Source organism: Barbus barbus (genome assembly GCF_936440315.1).
Source record: "Barbus barbus genome assembly, chromosome: 23".
NCBI lineage: Eukaryota > Metazoa > Chordata > Actinopteri > Cypriniformes > Cyprinidae > Barbus > Barbus barbus.
The window spans coordinates 382121-405010 of NC_136751.1; the positions used below are offsets into that span (position 1 = coordinate 382121).

General features: G+C 41.1%; 1 protein-coding gene across 3 annotated transcripts in view; it reads right to left on the reverse strand.

Annotated features, from left to right (window-relative positions):
- LOC306842834 (liprin-alpha-1-like) overlaps window positions 1-22890 on the reverse strand; it is a 48372-nt gene that overhangs the window by 21487 nt on the left and 3995 nt on the right. For 2 of the 3 annotated variants that reach the window (XM_079373928.1, XM_079373929.1), the window contains exons 2-16: window positions 21275-21535; window positions 19508-19609; window positions 17819-17983; window positions 17663-17737; window positions 16450-16551; window positions 15319-15543; window positions 15091-15237; window positions 13751-13885; window positions 11241-11324; window positions 8316-8447; window positions 6173-6235; window positions 6013-6095; window positions 5805-5934; window positions 4482-4705; window positions 2403-2619 (exon numbers count right to left, since the gene is read on the reverse strand). In XM_079373928.1, the coding sequence (XP_079230054.1) occupies window positions 2403-2619; window positions 4482-4705; window positions 5805-5934; window positions 6013-6095; window positions 6173-6235; window positions 8316-8447; window positions 11241-11324; window positions 13751-13885; window positions 15091-15237; window positions 15319-15543; window positions 16450-16551; window positions 17663-17737; window positions 17819-17983; window positions 19508-19609; window positions 21275-21535 (2145 nt within the window). The remainder of the gene's footprint in view (window positions 1-2402; window positions 2620-4481; window positions 4706-5804; window positions 5935-6012; window positions 6096-6172; window positions 6236-8315; window positions 8448-11240; window positions 11325-13750; window positions 13886-15090; window positions 15238-15318; window positions 15544-16449; window positions 16552-17662; window positions 17738-17818; window positions 17984-19507; window positions 19610-21274; window positions 21536-22890) is intronic. The other variant, XM_079373930.1, reaches the window with a different exon arrangement.

Genomic DNA, 22890 nt, shown 5'->3' on the forward strand with positions numbered 1-22890 from the left:
TTTTTTCCAGCTGATGAACATACAAACATTGACAGCCAATCAGAATCAATCCTGCTATAACGAGCTGGAGAAGAGAAGCTCATGCGCTCAGAATAAACAGATATCGTTCACTGTGTGGATGCTAATATCGTTATCTTTATAGTTATCATTCCTGGTGTGAACAGGGCTTAACACTTTCATTTCACTGATTATATTTTTGAACTTCAATGAAATTCTATCATACGATTGCAACAAATTACTTCAGTTAAATATCTAAATATAAATATATAAATTAAATCTACATAAATTAGCTGTGCTAAATCACATAGAACAGAATGAAGCTGTTATATTATTGGGGAAAAAGGGAATAAATGTGTTAATAAATGCAATAAAGGTTTTAATTTGTGCAAGTGCTCTGTGAAGAGCGCCAAAGGTTTCTATTGATGTGATTTTGAAGCATTGCAACCAATCACAGCAAATCTGCGGAGCATGTGAACAATGCAGTCTACTATGGGCGCTTTCTGCTGTCTATGAGTTTATTATATGTGTTGTTTATGAAGCAAGTAGTTTGTTTTGATATTTGATGATCTGTGCGTCACATGATGCTGATGTAAAACACATGAACATCTTCAAGGGCTGTGTGCTTCAATGGAGTCTCTCTACGGTCATTATTTGCTCTGTTGCCTGTCATTTGTCTTAGTTCTGAACGACAAATCATCAAGATTTAATGGCATTATTTAAAACTAAATATTAATTCATAAATGAAAACAGAGCCGAGCGTTCATCAGCTACTGAATCACAGCTAGTGACCACATGTATCTGAATAAAGCTGGAGTCCAGAGTAAAGAGGTCTTTAGCTGGATCTTATCAAGGTCTAATTGCTCATTTCCTCATTAGCCCGTCGAGGGAATGGAGCAGGAAGTCCTTCAGTAAACTTCCTGTACAGCTTCCAAGGTCAAGGGTTTTATTTTTGAAAAGCACACGATCATTCGCTCAGTTGTGGGCAATACCTGCACAAACACAGGAGCACAGGTCAGCAGAGGACTGCTGTACACTACACCCCGCAGGACACACGGCTCAGAGTAATGCTGGACACACACACATACACACACATACACACACAGATTACTACACAACACTCCACACACACTCCCACTCTCTCACACACTCACGCTCTCTCTCACACACACACACACGCTCTCCCACACACACACACACACATACACACACAACACTCCACACACACTCACACTCTCTCTCACACACACACACACTCTCTCACACACACACACACGCTCTCTCACACACACACATGCTCTCTCACACACACACACACACGCTCTCTCACACACACACACACGCTCTCTCACACACACACACACGCTCTCTCACACACACACATGCTCTCTCACACACACACACGCTCTCTCACACACACACACGCTCTCTCACACACACACGCTCTCTCTCACACACACACACACTCTCCCACACACACACACAACACTCCACACACACTCACACTCTCTCTCACATTCACGCTCTCTCTCACACACACACACACACGCTCTCTCTCACACACACACACACACGCTCTCTCACACACACACACGCTCTCTCACACACACACACACGCTCTCTCACACACACACACACACGCTCTCTCTCACACACACACATGCTCTCTCACACACACACACACACACGCGCTCTCTCACACACACACACGCTCTCTCACACACACACGCTCTCTCACACACACACACGCTCTCTCACACACACACACGCTCTCTCTCACACACACACACACTCTCCCACACACACACACAACACTCCACACACACTCACACTCTCTCTCACATTCACGCTCTCTCTCACACATACACACACACGCTCTCTCTCACACACACGCTCTCTCACACACACACACGCTCTCTCACACACACACACACACGCTCTCTCTCACACACACACACGCTCTCTCACACACACGCTCTCACACACACACACACGCTCTCACACACACACGCTCTCTCTCACACACGCGCTCTCTCTCACACACGCGCTCTCTCTCACACACACACACACTCCACACACACACACAACACTCCACACACACTCACACTCTCTCTCACATTCACGCTCTCTCTCACACACACACACACACGCTCTCTCTCACACACACACACACACGCTCTCTCACACACACACACACACGCTCTCTCACACACACACACACACGCTCTCTCACACACACACACACACACGCTCTCTCACACACACACACACACGCTCTCTCACACACACACACACGCTCTCTCACACACACACGCTCTCTCACACACACACACACGCTCTCTCTCACACACACACACACGCTCTCTCACACACACAGAGAGCAGGCATGTGAACAGCAGGCTCACCAGGGTCATGACCCCCATGCGGTCCAACTCTCGGCTGGGGCTGTGTGAGGGCCGGCGGGGCGTGGAGTGACCGGATCCGGGTGGAGAGGAGCTGTGGAAGGAGGGCTGGAGGGACGTCATGGAGCGGAAGCGGGCGCCCAGATCATCTCCGCTGCCCACACGGCTCTCGATCTCCTCGGCTCTCAGCGCGGTGCTCTCCTTCTCCTCCTGGATCATCCTGCAGCCACACACACACACACACACACACACGTCATCAGCACCCTCACGAGAAACACGGACATCAGCGCACAGGCCATGCACAACCCTCAGCATCGCTTCAAGCAGCCAGTCACTAAGGGTACTTACATGCACTAATTTTCATGAGTCTAAATGAATCCAAACTGACTTGAAATTCTGTTTATATGAACCCAAAACACTAATCTGATTCACATTCATTTACTCTGAACAAAACACTCATAGTGATGCCATCGCTGGAGCTGCTGCCAGTATAACTATGCCCTGATGACATTTCTCATGAGAAACATGACGTGTCAGAAAAGCTTTTTTTTTTTGGTAAATATTCGCTTCATCCACAGACCGGTTAGTGAAGTGAAGTGAAGTTACATACTGCCAAGTGTGGTGACCCATACTCAGAATTCGTGCTCTGCATTTAACCCATCCAACGTGCACACACACACACACAGCAGTGAACACACACACACCGTGAACACACACACACATACACACAGAAGAGTGAACACACACACTGTGAACACACACACACAGCAGTGAACACACACACACACACCGTGAACACACACACACACATACACACAGAAGAGTGAACACACACACAGCAGTGAACACACACACAGCAGTGAACACACACACACACACACAGCAGTGAACACACACACAGCAGTGAACACACACACACACACACACACACAGAGCAGTGAACACACACACACACACACACCCGGAGCAGTGGGCAGCATTTATGCTGCGGCGCCCGGGGAGCAGTTGGGGGTTCGGTGTCTTGCTCAAGGGCACCTCAGTCGTGGTATTGAGGGTGGAGAGAGAGCTGGACATTCACTCCCCCCACCTACAATCCCTGCCGGCCCGAGACTCGAACCCGCAACCTTTGGATCACGAGTCCAACTCTAACCATTAGGCCACGACTTCCCCAAGTGAGACATAATAAACATACACACTTTCCAAAGACAAATCTATGCATAAATGTTTCAATCTTCCTTCATTCAGATCAAGCTCAATCTGTGTTTATATAAGGGCTTTTCAATCTGACTGAGCCGATTATAACGAGATTATTCGTTTGCACTATACTGGTGCCCTATGAATGTTTCTTTTTTTACAAAGTCTGTTTTCTTTCCATTTTCATTTTTCTGGACTCCTTTTTAAATGGTTAAATTAAATTGTATTAATAAAAAAGCATGTCTAATAGATTAAAATCAATTTACAATGTCACATCAATTTATTGAAGGTTTTACTCTTACCAAATTCTGTTTAACATGTCTAATTATTCGAATGCATAAAAACAACTTAATTTATTCTAATTGATTCTTACAATAGCCTTGTGATTTTTTATTTCCCTCAGAAATTGTGTGTTGAGTATTTAAGTTTTTCTGGTCATCAGAAAAATTTAAACTTTATTTTTTGGCAAACAACAGGGATTTACTATTAGAATTAAAACATGGAATTTTTTTGTGATTATTCCTTAAAAAATAAAGTGTTGGTGATTTTAGTAGTAGTACATTCTACTGAACAATACTAGGCCAATATATTTTTGGCACAATGTCTTCAAGTTAAATCAAACCTTTATTTTGACGGGTTGCCGTGAATACGTTTTAAGTTTCTGAGTGTATGTGATATAGTTTCTCTCAAGTGAAACGGCCAAATGCTCGTGAAGTGACTCAGAGCAGTTCTGGAGATGTTGTTCATGTGTTTAGAAGGCAGACGCTGAAATCAGCATGTGTGTAGTAAACAATGCACAATACTACATCAGTCTTGTGGAAAGCTAGTCAGCACAACACCCAAACTTGGGCCGCCAGTGAGAGGAGTGAGGGATTGTGGGAAGTGTACCGTATCTCGTTGTTAATGGCGTCCAGCTGCTCCTGCAGCATCAGGGCGAGCGTCTGAGCGTCTGCCTGCCCAGCAGGAGACAGCAGGTCCATGGAGCTGAAGACCGTCTCTCTATCGTCCTCCACATCGGACATGTCCATGTCGCTCTCAAACGCGTGAGCCACGTTAGCCAGAACGCTAGCCTGCTGCAGACGATCCCACTCCTGCTCATCCAGCGTCTGCACCTGACCACACCACACACGTCCATCATGCTGACCACACGGCTTTCTAACTTACACATTTTACAATTACATCCATTATTTTGAGATAAAAGCAAGACATCATGCATCAATTTTACTATTATTAAACAGGATATAAATAAGCTATTATTATTTTATTGAATTATATACGAATCACATTTATTATAGTTAACTAAAACTGAAAATAAAATTAAAACCACAACTAAAACATTAAAAATATTTCAGCAAGGCAATATTTCTCATTTTAATTTAGCTTAATCTGATGTTCTACAATAATTAAAACTGAAATAAAAATTACTATACAGTGATAAAAAAATAATAAAAAAAAATGAATCAATCAATAAGACGTTTCGGTATCCATCTAAACACATTCCTCAGTTGTAAAAACAGTGACCCTGGCCAATAAGTCACATGATCAACAGGCCCGTGGAGGTCACATGACCGGTTTAAATGTGTAATATGATCTCTCCATGCAGCGTCGTGATACGTCTTGCTTTCGATCATCTTGTTGATTTTTTTTAGTCCAGGGATATTTTTTTTAAATATCACTGATAACTCAGTCAAACCAAAAATGATTCAGACACTTTGAGCTGAGCATGTTTTGCTGCAGTGTTTTTTCTTTAATTGTTAATGTGATCTTTTTACACACAGTCTGAACTAAATGAAGCACTGCTTGGTGATTGGTTGAGCTAAATTAGTTTTATCTAATTGTGTTCTTAAATTTAACATCTGACAGCTATTCAACCCAATTCATTACAAACCTTTCTATCAAAGTTATCTGACGTGATCAAGATCAGTTTGTTCTGACGCAGTTTAGCTCTGAGCTCTTCTCATATTTAATCACCATTTTCTAAACTATAGCAATAAACCGTGATATAATGGAGAAATGTTGAAGGTGTCTGAATGATGTTTGGCTTGACTGCACATTTATTAGCTGTCCAAGCTCATTATGTTTATATGTGATTGAACTCTTCTCCACCGTGAATAAATCATCATGTGAACGCATGAGTTTCATCACTGCAGATTTATTTTTCTGTCCCGATAGAGCTTATATTTTAGATGCTAACACTCTGTCACAGCTCACCTTCGAGGGCTCGTCTCGGAGCGCAGACACGCGGCCCTTCTGCGGTCGTCTGAGCACCAGCGCTCCGCTGTAGGGACTGTCCATCGCTGACGACACCGACACCGGGTATCTGAAGTCCGGCGTGCCGCGCCTGCGGGAAACAGAGCCCACATCAACACACAGCTCCGAGCGCAGCGACACGGCTGACTCATTAACGTCCTCCAGTTACCCATGATGCAGCAGAGAGTTGCTCCGGCTGCGGCCGTGCTCGTATTCGGTCCTCATGGTCTCGATCTGGATGAGCAGCTGCTCCTGCGGTCACAGATCAACACTCGTGAGCAAACAGACATCACAGCGGAGCGCACGCAAGCGAGCGAGCACACACTGACCTTCTCATGATGAGCCTCTTCTATCAGCTTCTTGGTGTGCTCCAGATCCCGGATCAGAGCGTTCTACAACACACACACACACACACACATACACACACAGACACACACACACACAGACACACACAGACACACACACACACACAGACACACACACACGCACACAAACACACGCACACACAGACACGCACACACAGACACACACACACACGCACACACAGACACACACGCACACACAAACACACGCACACACAGACACAGACACACACAGACACACACACACACACACACACAGACACACACACACGCACACAAACACACACACACACACACACACACACACACACACACACACACAGACACACACACACGCACACAAACACACACACACACACACACACACACACACAGACACACACACACACACACACACACACACACACACACACACACACACAGACACACACACACACACACAGACACACACACAGACACACACAGACACACACACACACACACACACACAGACACACACACACAGACACACACAGACACACACACACAGACACAGACACACACACACAGACACACACAGACACACACAGACACACACAGACACACACAGACACACACAGACACACACAGACACACACAGACACACAGACAGACACACACAGACACACACAGACACACAGACAGACACACACGTCAGTCAGAGGGGTGTGCAGGCAGACGATATGGATTTTTCTGATATCTCAGAGAGCAGGGTATCTGATATAAAGCCGATAAACATGATATCAGACTATGTAATATATAGATAAGGTTTGTCAAACTCAGTTCCTGGAGGGACACAGCCCTTCAGGTGCGTTCATGCCATATCCTAATTACCGTAATTACGAGATAATCAGAATCACGTCCTCGTAGAACTCGTAATCACAACTGGGAGTTTTCTGAGAGCTACGGCTTATACCACGTGACCGCTGCACTTCACAGAACCAGAGAAAAATGGCGATGCTTCCAGTAGTAAAATGTAATTAATGCAGTTATTTCATAATATTTATGTTTTAAAATTTGTGCAATTGACTTTTGCCAATGTAGATGTCTTCATATAAAAGTAATGTGAACAAACTAAAGACATGCAGCACAGAGTGAGATATCTGGGCTATCCATGTATTAACAACCTAAAGAAATAATTATAAAGTGTAATAATAATAATAATAATAATAATAATAATAATGTTAAAGGTGTTGTACAGCTGCCAGTAACATTCTTTCACGCGGGTTCATTTTGTTGTCATGAACAGCACCGAGTTGAACGTCACGTGTTGTCATCTCAGAATTACGGTAATTACGGCATGTGTGAACACAGCACTAGTTCTAACCTGCTCCAGTTTTCACAGAAGCCTGAAGGACCTGATCAGCTGGATCAGGTGTGTTTGATCAGGGCTGTGGCCTCCAGAAGCTGATTGTGACGGCGAGGAAATCTTCACTCCGGTTAATCGTCGTGTGACAATAACGGTATCACTGTGGGGTTCAGTTCGTTTCAGTTTTCCGTCTTCTCCTCACTTTCCTTCACTTTTAAATAGTCACACAGAAACACACGGGAGCATTTGAGAGACGCGTCTATCAGCTGATCCGTCTATGTGCAGATATATTAGAGATCCGCTGATTTAAAACGCTCCCGTGTGTTTCTGTGTGAGGATGATCATTGCAGCCAATCACAGTCGTATCTCTTGAGCGCGTGAACACTACGACCAATAAGAATTGGCTCGACAGCGCTCAGATCTTAGCGTTTTTAAAATTGCAGTACAGACTGGTACCGAAGTCGGTACTTTTGACAACACAATTAGTGAAACGAATAAGAAAGCTTGGAGGCACGGCAGACACCTTGATGCCAAATAAAATAAATAAATGACACAAAGTTCAAATAAAGTAAAAATCAGCAAACACTGTGGAACCAAATAAATAAACAAACAAACGTTTAAAAAAAAAAAAAAACATCTGTAAATGACTAAAGTATAAATATTGCCAAACAGCCTCTTTTGAGTTTTGTTTCGAAACGAAATCTTCCGCCATCGTCTGGTCTGTCTCTCCTCACTCTTCTTGTTGACTGTGTTTGTGTCGGGGACTAGAGATGTGTGCGGTACCTTGTCCTCCAGCGCAGACATGCGCTCCTTCAGGTGCAGCTGAAGCCTCTCGTTGGACTCGGACAGCAGTTTGTCCACCGTCTCGGACAGACGCTTGTTGTGCTCTTCGTTCATCTTCTCTCGCTGACGAGCCTTAAAACACCACAGAAAAGTGAAGCAGCTGTTTATACTACAGTACGTCCCGAGGGAGTCTGACGTGTGTGGCGGACAGTGTCGGGCAAACTTACTTTTAAAAGTAATGCATTACAATATTTCGTTACTCCCTAAAAAAAGTTACTAATTACTTAGTTCATTTTTAAATCTGGGCAGGGTTTGCTTGTTTGTTTTTAATATAAAAAGTTATTCTATTACAAACAAAGCCGTTTCACAACAAAAGTGAAGTGAATCCGGATCAGACTGAAGGAAATGTAGATTCAGGTCTGTACAGTAGAGGGCGCCGCTCAAACTAATCACATGAAGAATATGACGCAGGAGAAGAAAGTTCAACACTATTCAGCAATAACTACAATCAAACACAAATGAGTCATTTATGATTATTATTATGGTTGAATTGGATCATTGAAGGTCAGCAGCAAAGGCATTACTTAATAAAATGGGATTAAATACATAAATTATATTTGTCTTATTTAACATATTTAATTATTGCAGGTTTGTATAATATTCTGAGTTTGCATTTGTCTGTTTTTATTGATTTTGAAGAACACTGAATGTGTTTTAGTGCAGGTGAGATGAGTAAATATTTAGTCTAGAACTACAGTAAGATCATGCTGATATTTAGTCTAGAACTACAGTAAGATCATGTTGATATTTAGTCTAGAACTACAGTAAGATCATGTTGATATTTAGTCTAGAACTACAGTAAGATCATGTAGATATTTAGTCTAGAACTACAGTAAGATCATGATGATATTTAGTCTAGAACTACAGTAAGATCATGTTGATATTTAGTCTAGAACTACAGTAAGATTATGTAGATATTTAGACTAGAACTACAGTAAGATCATGATGATATTTAGTCTAGAACTACAGTAAGATCATGTTGATATTTAGTCTAGAACTACAGTAAGATCATGTTGATATTTAGTCTAGAACTACAGTAAGATCATGATGATATTTAGTCTAGAACTACAGTAAGACCATGTAGATATTTAGTCTAGAACTACAGTAAGATCATGTAGATATTTAGACTAGAACTACAGTAAGATCATGTAGATATTTAGACTAGAACTACAGTAAGATCATGATGATATTTAGTCTAGAACTACAGTAAGATCATGTTGATATTTAGTCTAGAACTACAGTAAGATCATGATGATATTTAGTCTAGAACTACAGTAAGACCATGTAGATATTTAGTCTAGAACTACAGTAAGACCATGATGATATTTAGTCTAGAACTACAGTAAGATCATGTAGATATTTAGTCTAGAACTACAGTAAAATCATGTAGATATTTAGTCTAGAACTACAGTAAGATCATGTAGATATTTAGTCTAGAACTACAGTAAGATCATGTAGATATTTAGTCTAGAACTACAGTAAGATCATGTTGATATTTAGTCTGGAACTACAGTGAGATCATGTTGATATTTAGTCTGGAACTACAGTGAGATCATGTTGATATTTAGTCTAGAACTACAGTAAGATCATGTAGATATTTAGTCTAGAACTACAGTAAGATCATGTAGATATTTAGTCTAGATCTACAGTAAGATCATGTAGATATTTAGTCTAGATCTACAGTAAGATCATGTAGATATTTAGTCTAGAACTACAGTAAGATCATGTTGATATTTAATCTAGAACTACAGTAAGATCATGTTGATATTTAGTCTAGATCTACAGTAAGATCATGTAGATATTTAGTCTAGAACTACAGTAAGATCATGTAGATATTTAGTCTAGAACTACAGTAAGATCATGTTGATATTTAGTCTAGAACTACAGTAAGATCATGTTGATATTTAGTCTAGAACTACAGTAAGATCATGTTGATATTTAGTCTAGAACTACAGTAAGATCATGTTGATATTTAGTCTAGAACTACAGTAAGATCATGTTGATATTTAGTCTAGAACTACAGTAAGATCATGTTGATATTTAGTCTAGAACTACAGTAAGATCATGTTGATATTTAGTCTAGAACTACAGTAAGATCATGTTGATATTTAATCTAGAACTACAGTAAGATCATGTAGATATTTAGTCTAGAACTACAGTAAGATCATGTTGATATTTAGTCTAGAACTACAGTAAGATCATGTTGATATTTAGTCTAGAACTACAGTAAGATCATGTTGATATTTAGTCTAGAACTACAGTAAGATCATGTTGATATTTAGTCTAGAACTACAGTAAGATCATGTTGATATTTAGTCTAGAACTACAGTAAGATCATGTTGATATTTAGTCTAGAACTACAGTAAGATCATGTTGATATTTAGTCTAGAACTACAGTAAGATCATGTTGATATTTAATCTAGAACTACAGTAAGATCATGTTGATATTTAGTCTAGATCTACAGTAAGATCATGTAGATATTTAGTCTAGAACTACAGTAAGATCATGTTGATATTTAGTCTAGAACTACAGTAAGATCATGTTGATATTTAGTCTAGAACTACAGTAAGATCATGTTGATATTTAGTCTAGAACTACAGTAAGATCATGTTCACACACAACGCTCTGCACTTACTCCTGATTTCTCTCAACACCAGAGCTGTCACTCAATACATCACAAACACAGAGACTGGAGTTAATTATTTGAAAAAGTAACTCCGATATTTCCTTCTAAATTAATGCGTTACTTTACTAGTTACTTATAAAAGGTAATCTGATTCTGTAACTCGCGTTACTTGTAATGCATTACCCCCAGCACCGGTGGCAGCACCGCTGAGCCCGAGCCAGGTCTGAAGATCACTCACCCTCAGCAGCTCCTGGTTCTTCTCCTCCAGCTGAGCCTCCATCTGCCGGAGACGCTCCTCCACGTTCCCATGACGCTCCTCCGCCTGCGAGAGACACGCACATGAGACACTACACCAGCAACGAACTCAAGAGAAAGAAAGAACGGTTCATCATGCTATGACAAGCTGAACATTCACGAGTGAGAGTCGTGTCTGGAGTTAGTGAAGACAGACTGAATGATCTCAGTCCAGCGTCAGTATGTGCCGGGTTCACACGGGAGGAACAATGGACTCCTGACAGACGCCAGCATGAACCAGATCACAACGACATGACCATCATCAGGCAGAATCAGGGATGTGCACAAGTGACCGACTAATCGAGTACTCTCTCCAGATTACAGGACCAGCGCTTCAGAAGGAGAGTAAACGTTGCTGCACTGGTGTTACCAGATTAATGTTCAAACAGCTTGTTTGTGTTCACCAACTAAATGTGGCATTCACATCACAGTCATTTTGAACTGATTCTTTTGACCCAAGTACTTGACTAGAAAATCACTCGAAATGTGCATCCCGAGTAGGGCTGTCAAATAAAAATTAGAATTTCAAATATAAATATACTTTCAAATGCAAAAATGTTGCATTTGAATGTTAGATGTGCGTCAGGCAGCGTCATCAGCGGTGCACGAGATGCGATGATGTAGGTGTCGTAACTTTTTCATGTTTTTTTAAACCTATTCAGCTGAACCCACTAGATGCAGCGCTGCTGTTGTTCATTCAACATATTGCTGAAAACGAGAACATCGATGCGGAGATGATGTTGTTTACATCAAGACTGATACCAAGCCGTTCACACAGAACGCATATTTATTGCATTCTCTAGAGGGACATTATCAGCGTTGCACTAGTGTCTCGCACAAGAGAGCCACACTGTTAAAAAGCCATGAAAAATTAATGCGAGTTCAACTTTTAGAAAACGTCTCGAGACTTTACGGCGTTTTTTTTCCCCATGCCACTGCATCTCATGCTTTTAAATGAAAAAATATATATCATTAAAATACTCTGTGTGTGATTGGATTCCGTTCCTTTGTATTAAACTATGCGTACATGATGCTGTTTTGTTTATAATTGTTTAAGCAACTTAATTATATTTGGTTTATAAACATTATGCACTTTTTTCAAAGATAGTTGTGTTGTTTTATTGCTTTGAATAAAACGTGCATTAGTAATATTTTGCCGATGCGCTCTCTTGTGGCCTCAGGAGAGAAGCCAACATCTTTTTTTGAAAGTTATGCCTTTCAAATTTAAATATAAGTCAAATATTGATAATATTTAAGTGCAAAATTCGAATTTAGTTTTTCAGCCATTTTGACAGCCCTAATCCAGAGTCAGAACGACAGCGTGAGCTCGTGTACCTTCATCTGTGAGCGACTGTCCTGAGAGACACTGCCCGCAGAGCGCTACACACACACACACACACACACACACACGGGAGAGAGACAGACAGACAGAGCTACGGTCATATACAGAGGAGGAGAAAGATTTGAGCTCTAAGAACAACAGAAACAACACAATTAAAGAGGAGAAGGAACTAGAGGACAGCAAGTGAAGATGCAGTGGCTTCATTACTCTGTTAAACACAGATCCTCCGGTCTGCGCTGATGCTCCTCTTACATCTGTGTCCATCTCACACAATTCACTAAATAAATACTTGTGTGATTGATCAACTCACTACAGCACACACTCATTCCCATCAGGAACACACAACACCGGCTCACACTTTCACTCAGTTAGCAGACGAATGATCTTAATCAAATCTTTCAGCATCGCTTGATATCACTGATTAAAGCTGGTGTTTAAGTGCAACATAAAACTGCATGTTGCTTGCTGAGATTTTATTTGTAGATTAAAAAAAGACAAGAAAAAAAAGTCACTGACAAAATGAGTATATTCTGTTGTATCATATTGCACACACACAGAAGAGCCTTTGAAAACTGCTTTCCGTGCACAGATCAGGATTTAAACTAAATAAAACCGCCTGAACATAAATGTGCACACAGTCCATATACTCTTGAAGACGTTCACGCTGTTGTACTGCAAACCGCCCAGTCCAGTGGACAAATAATAAACCCAGCCTCTGCTTTTTCTTTTAATGCACAACATTTACAATAAAGTCTCATGTGAGTTAAACACTCAGATCACATGCAGGTGTTATGAAATTATACTCACACCACAAAACAAATTAAACAGATATTTCTATGTAAGTTACAAAAAGAAAACTCCAAAGTTGTTTTGTGGAGTCCTGTGATCACAAATAATCAGGAGCAGACAGGACAGAATGTGTGTGTCCTACTTTACATGAAATACAGATCAAAAACAGTGTTATGATGTGCACGCTGAACAAAAAGAAGAATAAACTATTGTCACTGTAACACTGTTATCATTAATCAGTGGTCAAATATCACTGCACAGAACACAAACAGCAGTTTCCATCTTCTCTACATGGTGTGTGTGTGTGTGAGAGAGAGCCGTACCTTAGTGAGGGCCACGACCCTCTGAGCCAGCTCTGCCTCCACCTCCGGCAGCGTCTCAGCCTTACGCAGCGTCTGCTGCAGCTTCTGCTCCGCCAGCTCCAGACGCTCCTGCAGCTGACGACCCTTGTCCTCTATCTGCACACACACACGCGTCAGCCTGAACTCATGATCCATCACGACTGGTTAATCACAAACACACGGATAACCACTGAGATCCCAACACCAGTAAGTGATGACTCCAACATCACTGCGTGGAATAAGTGTGCTGGCAAAAGGAGTCGGAATGAGCAAAAAATGAGTTATTTACCCGTGCTGGCCAACTGGTCCAACTGTCCATGTGACACGTCTTCTTCCTCTTGCTTTACGCAGACTTATAAGTGCATTACCACCACCTATCTCTCAAATGGACCCCTGACACTCCTAATTGAGATTGTAGATAGTGTCAATGGTCGATTTGAGTGATAGGAGGCGGTAATGCACTTAAGTCTGCGATTCATCGTAAAGCAAGACGACGACGACAGCTGTTGTGAACGCGCTCAGGATAGTTGGACATTGCGGTGGATCAGAGGTAACAAAAACGCTATAAATACTGTTCAGTTTCTTGCACAGACCGATTGTTTCATGTCTTTAGATCTCAATGTACCGTCACGAGCCGCAGGGTTTAATTTGGTTTTGTCGGTGTATGTATTTTATTCTCTCAAAGCCGTGTGTTCCACTGATTGCCATTATATGGCTGACAAACGAAGATTTTTAACTCAAACAGTTGCAGTCTGTGTTCTACTGAAGAAACAAAGTCATCTAAATCTTGGAAACCCTGGGGGTAAGCAGATAAACATCACATTTTCATTTCTGGGTGAACTACCCCTTTAACTAAGCGTTCCTGTAAGAGAACGTTCAAATGTCAGCGAGTGCGATCGTTTTGTTTTCATCAGATTGGGTTTTAAAATCATATTTTACTGGTTTGGACTCATGTCATCAAGAATTTGATATGAATATTCACAAAGCCGGAATCATGCACTTTGCAACAATAGACTGGTGAGAAGCAGCTGCAGTCGTCCAGAAGCGAGCAGAGAAAAAGGTACTTAACTCAGAAAACGTACATATAAAGATCATTTTAGCTGTTTAAGTACTATTTGGAGCACTGGGATCTCTAGAAGAGGGTTGTTTAATGAACTAATTTGTGAAAACCTCAAATTCGACCAAAGCTAAAATGTTTCACTTCTTTTGTCTGTAGCTCAAAATTAGCCTGTGCGCATTCACACTCATTTAGCCAGCACCGCTCACAAATGTTCTATTGTTCTCAGAGTAACACTGATAAAGACGGCTGACGTGCTGCACACCTGGCAGACCAGCGAGTCCTTGTTGGCGATCTCGTTCTCCAGTTTGTCGTTGAGGTCGTGGACAGACGTGGCTTCTCTCTGAGCTGCTAGGTAGCGCTTCTCCAGCGTGGTGATCCTCTCCTCCATGTCGTCCTTCTGAGCCAGAGACTGAGAGAAACAGAAACACACGGTCACAAACTGGCTCGTTCGACGCGCTCCTCTGCGGACGAAGACTCTGCTCTGTCGTACCTCTCGTAAGTCTCTCTGCAGGCGGCTGTTGATGTCCTCGGACTTGATGAGGTCTTTGCGGGCCGTGTCCAGATCCTCCTCCAGCTCAGCGATGTGGCCGCAGAGAGACGCCACACGCTCCCTCAGGTGCAGGAGCTCCTTACTCTGCCTGTCCATCGCCTCCTGCAGCTCCCCGTCCTTCCCACAATCCTCCTCTGCGCCCATAGAGGCGTCTGACAAGCGCAGCTGTAAACACACACCATGCTTTACACTGGAATATGAAGACTTCAGGAAACTGGCAGTATGCTCAACAGAAACGCTTGCATTGAATTCAGGGTTTCTGCAGGATTTTTAAGCTCAAATTTAAGACTTAAGACCTGCACAAATTAAATGAATACCACATGAGCAGGTTTGGGCAATATCTATAGTGACATATTAAACTGTAAAATGACTGTAAAGAGTATGATTTACAGTTCAGATGTAAGTTTTGACAAAAACAAACAGTTTTATAAAATGATACACTTCACATTTCAGCCTTTAAACCATTTTTAAGTCAAAAGTATTAATTATATTAATTTAAATAATTGTCAATAAATTATTATATTCACTAAATAACAAATAAATTGTACTGTTTAGATTTGTATAATGCATTATCTTCTTATCGATCCACCAGTTCACATTTACAGCTCTGTGTCACAAACATGGGTGGATTTTCACATGGGTCTGAACAAAAACAACAGGCTTATTAAAAATGCACATTCATTCTCTGCCAGCAGGTGGCGCTACGGAACGGCAGAAATATAACAGTTTCCCCGGTAACAGCAGTAAACACATCAGCACAACACCGGACTTTGAGACGCGCAGTGCTCATATTCAATTAAATCAGAGCCTTTTGAAGTTTAATTATCACAGTAAGCCATATCACAATTCTGGTCTTTCCATCCCCAAATTTAAGATCTCTTGAAATCATAATTAAGACTATCTTGTACAGTTTAAGACTCATGGCCTTAAATTTGATACAACTAAATGTAAGACTTTAAGGACCTGCGTACTATTTTGTTGAAATGTATGATTATGTCTATATGTGAATAGCCTACAGTTAATCAGTTAATCAGTTCATCATCATCTCGATTACTCTTTGGATGCGTTTACCTTGCCATTAGTGTTTGGTGCTGCATCAGAGCTGTGATTGACATCTGCTGATCCATCAATCATCCCCTTCTTCTGATTGCTCTGCTCCTTGAGAAACACCAGCTATAACAGCCCAGAGACAAGCGTTTACCCACATGACATTGTTATTAGGGCTGAAACAATTAGTCGACAACAAAAATATTTGTCAACAATTTTTTTAAAATCTCATTTGACGTAAGGAGCTGCAATAACGCGGTTTGACCAGAGTGGCGCTGTAGCGCAAGACTGTAATTCAGCCCTCCTGGACGCAATTCAAGAGAAGACACACACGGCGTGTAAACACAGCCGAACCAGACGCTGCTATGTATGTGCTGCATGCTTTCCTCTCAATAACGAAATAAACAAGTGACAGCGGTGAAAAACAGCAGTTAAGCAAGCAGCTGATATGTTTGCATGAGCTCTGCAATCAGCACTCCAGTCACGTCACGATTATTTATATAGCGCTTTATACAAGAGATTGATTTAAAGAAAGCAGCTTTACAGTATTAAACATTAAAAAAGCAGTGCAAGTTACGCTTTCAGAATTACAACTTGATTTTCTGTTATAAAGCAGCTATGCATGTGTGGCGCTAGCTAATGATAAAATCTATTTATTAGTGAATGCAAAAATAAATAAAACTCATTACATTAAAGTGACAGTTTGGTCTGCATAGATAAAGCTTAATCTAGCTCAGGACAGTTTGATTTGATTGTTTTAAGAGAGCTAATGTTTTGAATAAAATAATTTATACAAAAATAAAATGTCTTTTGTTCTCAAATCACTTTTATTCTGTTCCACATCCATATGACTTACTAGATGTTATGCAGAATGAGGAGTTGTTCATTAAACGGTGAATGAGAAGGTCTCTCTGTTTGTCATCTCATTTTGTGTGCCAAAATATATTTATTAGTATTTAAAAAATAACTGTATACAATTGTACAATAGTAATATAATTGTTTGAAATGTTCAAAAGCTGATGTGATTGCCTTATATTAATTAGAATGTGTAACTCAATATTTTCACTGATTATAAAAGCTGAATAATACATCAAAGCCTACTGATGAATTGTGAAATAATTGAGGATTAGTTGATTAGTCGTTGTAATAATCGTTAGATCAACTGATTATGGTTTGTTGCAGCTCTAATTGTTATAGCATGGGCTGTTCTCCGAGGCTGTGATTGGTCCGGTCTCACCTCTTTATGAGCGGCTGTGAGCTGCTCCTCCAGCATGCTGCATCTCTCCAGAGCCACACGCAGACGCTCTCTCACCTGATCGAAACAAACACGCCACACATAAAGCACATCCCAAACACACCAGCGGCACACACGGCAGCTTCCTGAAGCCAGTACCTTCTCATCCAGGGCTTTGTGGTGCTCGAAGAGAGATTTGAGCGCCTTGAGCACCTCCACCTCACTGGAGACGCCGGCGGGAGACTGAGCCTGACGCTTGACCACGGTCATCCTCAGCGAACGCTCGTGACGAGACACCAGACACTCCAGATGCTCCAGCAACAACTGAGATCAGCAGCCAACACAACACAGATCACACTCAGACTGACATCAAACCAAACACTGGCCGACCCTAATCATATCAGCCTCGACATACAGAACCATGGACCCTTTTCACAACACTGTGATGATGCGTTTCAACGGTCATCAGCATCAGAAATACTCAAGTTTTTTAGATTTTCCTTTTTAAAAATGTGTGTGCATTTATAACACTATACTTTGTAATATATGTGACCCTGCAGCACAGAAGCAGTCATGAGTAACACAGGTATATCTGTAGCAATAGACAACAATACATTGTATGGATCAAAATTATACATTTCTCTTTTATGACAAAAATCATTAGGATATTAAGATCATGTTCCATGAAGATATTTAGTAAATTTCCTACCGTAAATATATCAAAACTTCATTTTTGATTAGTAATATGCATTGCTAAGAACTTCATTTGAACAACTTTAAAGGAGATTTTCTCAATATTTAGATTTTTTTGCTCCCTCAGATTCCAGATTTTCTAATAGTTGTATCTCAGACAAATATTGTCCTATCATAACAAACCATACATCAATGGAAAGCTTTATTTTTTAAGGAATTTATTCAGCTTTCAGATGATGCATAAATCTCAATTTCCAAATAAATTAGATTAGATTAAACTTTGTCACTGTGCAGAGTACAAGTACAGAGCCAATGAAATGCAGTTAGCATCTAACCACAAGTGCAAATAACAAATTATATAAATAAATACTTATTAATAATACAAAATAAATAAATGGACCCTTCTGACTGATTTTGTGCTCCAGGGTCACAAATAACCTTTGCATAAAAACCCCAAATAAAAACAACAACCTCGTTGGCGCTGCTGTGAGGGTGTTTCTAATACAGCGTCTGTGGGAAGGCCAGTAAACGACATCGTTCTCTCTTCTGACTGCAGTTATCAGTCTCACTCTATTTTTGTCCTCTTTTTGAAAGTTGTGAAAACACGTGTTTTTCTTTGGTTATCTGAGCAAATTAATGCAAAACATTTATTTGTGGTAGTCTCCCATTCACTGCTATAGAAGTTTACTCAACTATGACGACTTCCTCTATTGAGGAAACCAGAAATGTGAAAAAGGTCCATTACAGTGATGATGAGACTAAAATCAGTGCCATTAATGACTGCCTATTCATATGACAACTGCTAACAGACTTTTGTGGCAAAGAATAGTTATTTGAGAAAAAAAAGATTATGGTGCTTCAGAACATTTAATCCGATTGCCTCTTCAAGATGAATCGCTTTTTGTATTCCCCAATTGTAAGTCACTTTGGATAAAAGCATCTGCCAAATGACTAAATGTAAATGTAAATGGTGCTATGCTAATTCACTGTGAATGTGATGATCCATAAAACTATATGCAAAGAAGCTGCACTAATTTCTTCGTTTAAAGTGAAAAAAAAAATCAAGCTTGATTGTATGGATCATATAAAAATATATATAATTAAAAATAAATAAAAACATTTTTGTACATCCAAGTAAATGTGTGTGAAACTCACGCGTGTGTTGTTTCTTTCTGCTTTCAGCTCAGCGATCTCCTCCTCTCGCTCTAGCAGCTGCTCTCGACACATATTCACTTCCTTCGTAAGAGCAGCAAATTCCTTCCATGAAACAATAAAACATGATTTTAAAGAGGATTCTGCTTAAAGTGACACACAGCGATCAACACAAACGGCACTCAATGAAATCAGTCAGTCAGTAAGACAACGCTCATACAGTCTCACAGTAATGTCACCTATACTTTGGGAAAATTAGGTTATTAAAGGAACAAAAGGCTGTTTAAATTGCTTTAGGTCTATATTCAGGGATGCACACAAGTTTTTCAGCCTGGTTCTCATAAGAGCACCTGGAGATCTGGTTTAGTCCTCACACTGCACACATAGTGTGACCCATTAAATAGAACTATTAAAAAAAAATAATAATAATAGTGAAAATAATTTTATTGCACTTTATTTCCTTTTAAAATAATAAAGTGTGAAAATACTATTTTATTTCAAAATAAAAAAAATACAATTATTTTATATTAAACAAATAAAATGCTAATATTTACTCTTTTTTTTTTTTTAAATATGAATTTATCTCATTTTCAAACTTAAAATCAGTAAAATGTTATTTTTGCGGGTTGCCAGCATGTAAGTGCATATGCACTGCTGGGTTTAGCGCTGCTGACTGAAGAGCGTCAGTGAATGAAATGTCAGTTTTGCACTGTGCTTTTATAAACGGCAGAGGATAGCCTAGATTTATGCTTTCAGTTCGAATAGAAATCTTATACTCTATTTCAGTTTGTCGATCTAAAATGCTAACTGCACATTTACAGATGTCAACAATGTCGATGCACAAATGAGCAGCCAGAACTTATTCACACAGCGCTTTTTTTTTTTTGGTCATGCATGTGCGCCCGTTTATATTCTACTCAGGCAATTAGGCAAAAGCTGCAATCGCTGTGCGTATCTTTCAGTGAAGCATGTTTCTGTGATCAGTAGTAAATCTCCAACCGAAGGCCAGAAAAACTCCAAATATCCCCCGCAGAAGAAAGCTAATGCACGTCATTCCAGGAAACAGAAGATAAACACAGGACTACAACAATATTTGGTTTATCAGAGTTCTTATTATTATAATTTTCATTTTAATAAGGTATATTTGTAATGCAATGCTATGAGAGTTTGGAATAAAAGCATGTTATAAATGTGGTATTTTGTGGGACAAGAGGTTCATAAATGCTTCTCATGTTTGGAAAACTGTTTGACGCATGTTGCTTTTCCAAATGCACGTAATAAACGACTCAAACTTACCGGGTAAAGGCTCTATGGTATACAGAAGAGGCTTCAGATGGAGTAGCATTTACTAAACAGAGCCAAAACTCTGTTTAGTAATGAAGCAATGAAGCAATGAAGCCGTAGTTCAGTGACAAGCTACACAAACTGCTTTCGCACGATTAAATGAACGCGGTTTTGCGTAGCTTGTCAGTGAACTACGGCTTCATTGCTAGTTTCCAGCCGCAGCGATATCCCTTCTAGCCACAACCCTGGAATGACGTGCATTAGCTTTCTTCTGCGGGGCGTATTTGGAGTTTCTCTGGCCTTCGGATGGAGATTTACTACTGATCACAGAACCGTGCTCCACTGAAAGATACACATCATGACGATCGCATTCGATTAATCGTGCAGCCCTAATTTCACTGAATTGAATGCTGTGTTAAGGTTGAGCAGCGGTTGAGTTTCTTGCTGACAGACACAGATGTGCCAGCGGTTGTGAGCAGCAGTCACCTGCGGCAGGGCGCTGTTGAGCTGTCTCTGTAGCGAGTCTCTCTCGTGGCTGATCTCGTGCAGTTTGCTCTGCGTCACACACAGGTTCTCCTGCGTCTCTCGGAGCGTGTCCAGCAGTCGGTCTCTCTCCTCCAGCATAGACACCATCAGAGACTCAAAGTGGCCCTCGGAGTCCGTCTGCACGGGAGAGCCGGGGCCTAGAGGGCCTCCGTTACTGCCGACCTCCGCCTCGCTGATGGTGGGCATCACCTCGCACATCATCTACACACAGACAGCACAGCGTTACCACACTGACACAGACCAGAAGCTCTGGACTAGACGGCTAGTCTTTTAATGAAAAGTTATGTATATGATGAGTAGTATATTTGTTATTGTATATTTGTTAGTGATAAACCAAATAAACGAAACGAAAGTAACAGACAGAAGATCAGATCAGTAACAGACAGCAGATCAGATCAGCGACAGACAGAAGATCAGATCAGCGACAGACAGAAGATCAGATCAGTAACAGACAGCAGATCAGATCAGTAACAGACAGCAGATCAGATCAGCGACAGACAGCAGATCAGATCAGTAACAGACAGAAGATCAGATCAGCGACAGACAGAAGATCAGAGACAGACAGCAGATCAGAGACAGACAGCAGATCAGATCAGTAACAGACAGCAGATCAGATCAGCGACAGACAGCAGATCAGATCAGCAACAGACAGAAGATCAGATCAGTAACAGACAGCAGATCAGATCAGTAACAGACAGCAGATCAGACCAGAGACAGACAGCAGATCAGAGACAGACAGCAGATCAGACCAGAGACAGACAGCAGATCAGAGACAGACAGCAGATCAGATCAGCGACAGACAGCAGATCAGATCAGTAACAGACAGCAGATCAGATCAGTGACAGACAGCAGATCAGATCAGCGACAGACAGCAGATCAGACCAGAGACAGACAGCAGATCAGATCAGTGACAGACAGAAGATCAGATCAGCGACAGACAGCAGATCAGATCAGCGACAGACAGCAGATCAGACCAGAGACAGACAGCAGATCAGCGACAGACAGCAGATCAGATCAGTGACAGACAGCAGATCAGACCAGAGACAGACAGCAGATCAGATCAGTAACAGACAGCAGATCAGATCAGTAACAGACAGCAGATCAGATCAGTAACAGACAGCAGATCAGATCAGCGACAGACAGCAGATCAGATCAGTAACAGACAGCAGATCAGATCAGTGACAGCAGATCAGATCAGTGACAGCAGATCAGATCAGTGACAGCAGATCAGATCAGCGACAGACAGCAGATCAGATCAGCGACAGACAGCAGATCAGATCAGCGACAGACAGCAGATCAGATCAGCGACAGACAGCAGATCAGATCAGCGACAGACAGCAGATCAGCGACAGACAGCAGATCAGCGACAGACAGCAGATCAGCGACAGACAGCAGATCAGCGACAGACAGCAGATCAGCGACAGACAGCAGATCAGATCAGCGACAGACAGCAGATCAGATCAGCGACAGACAGCAGATCAGATCAGCGACAGACAGCAGATCAGATCAGCGACAGACAGCAGATCAGATCAAGACAGCAGAAGATCAGATCAGTG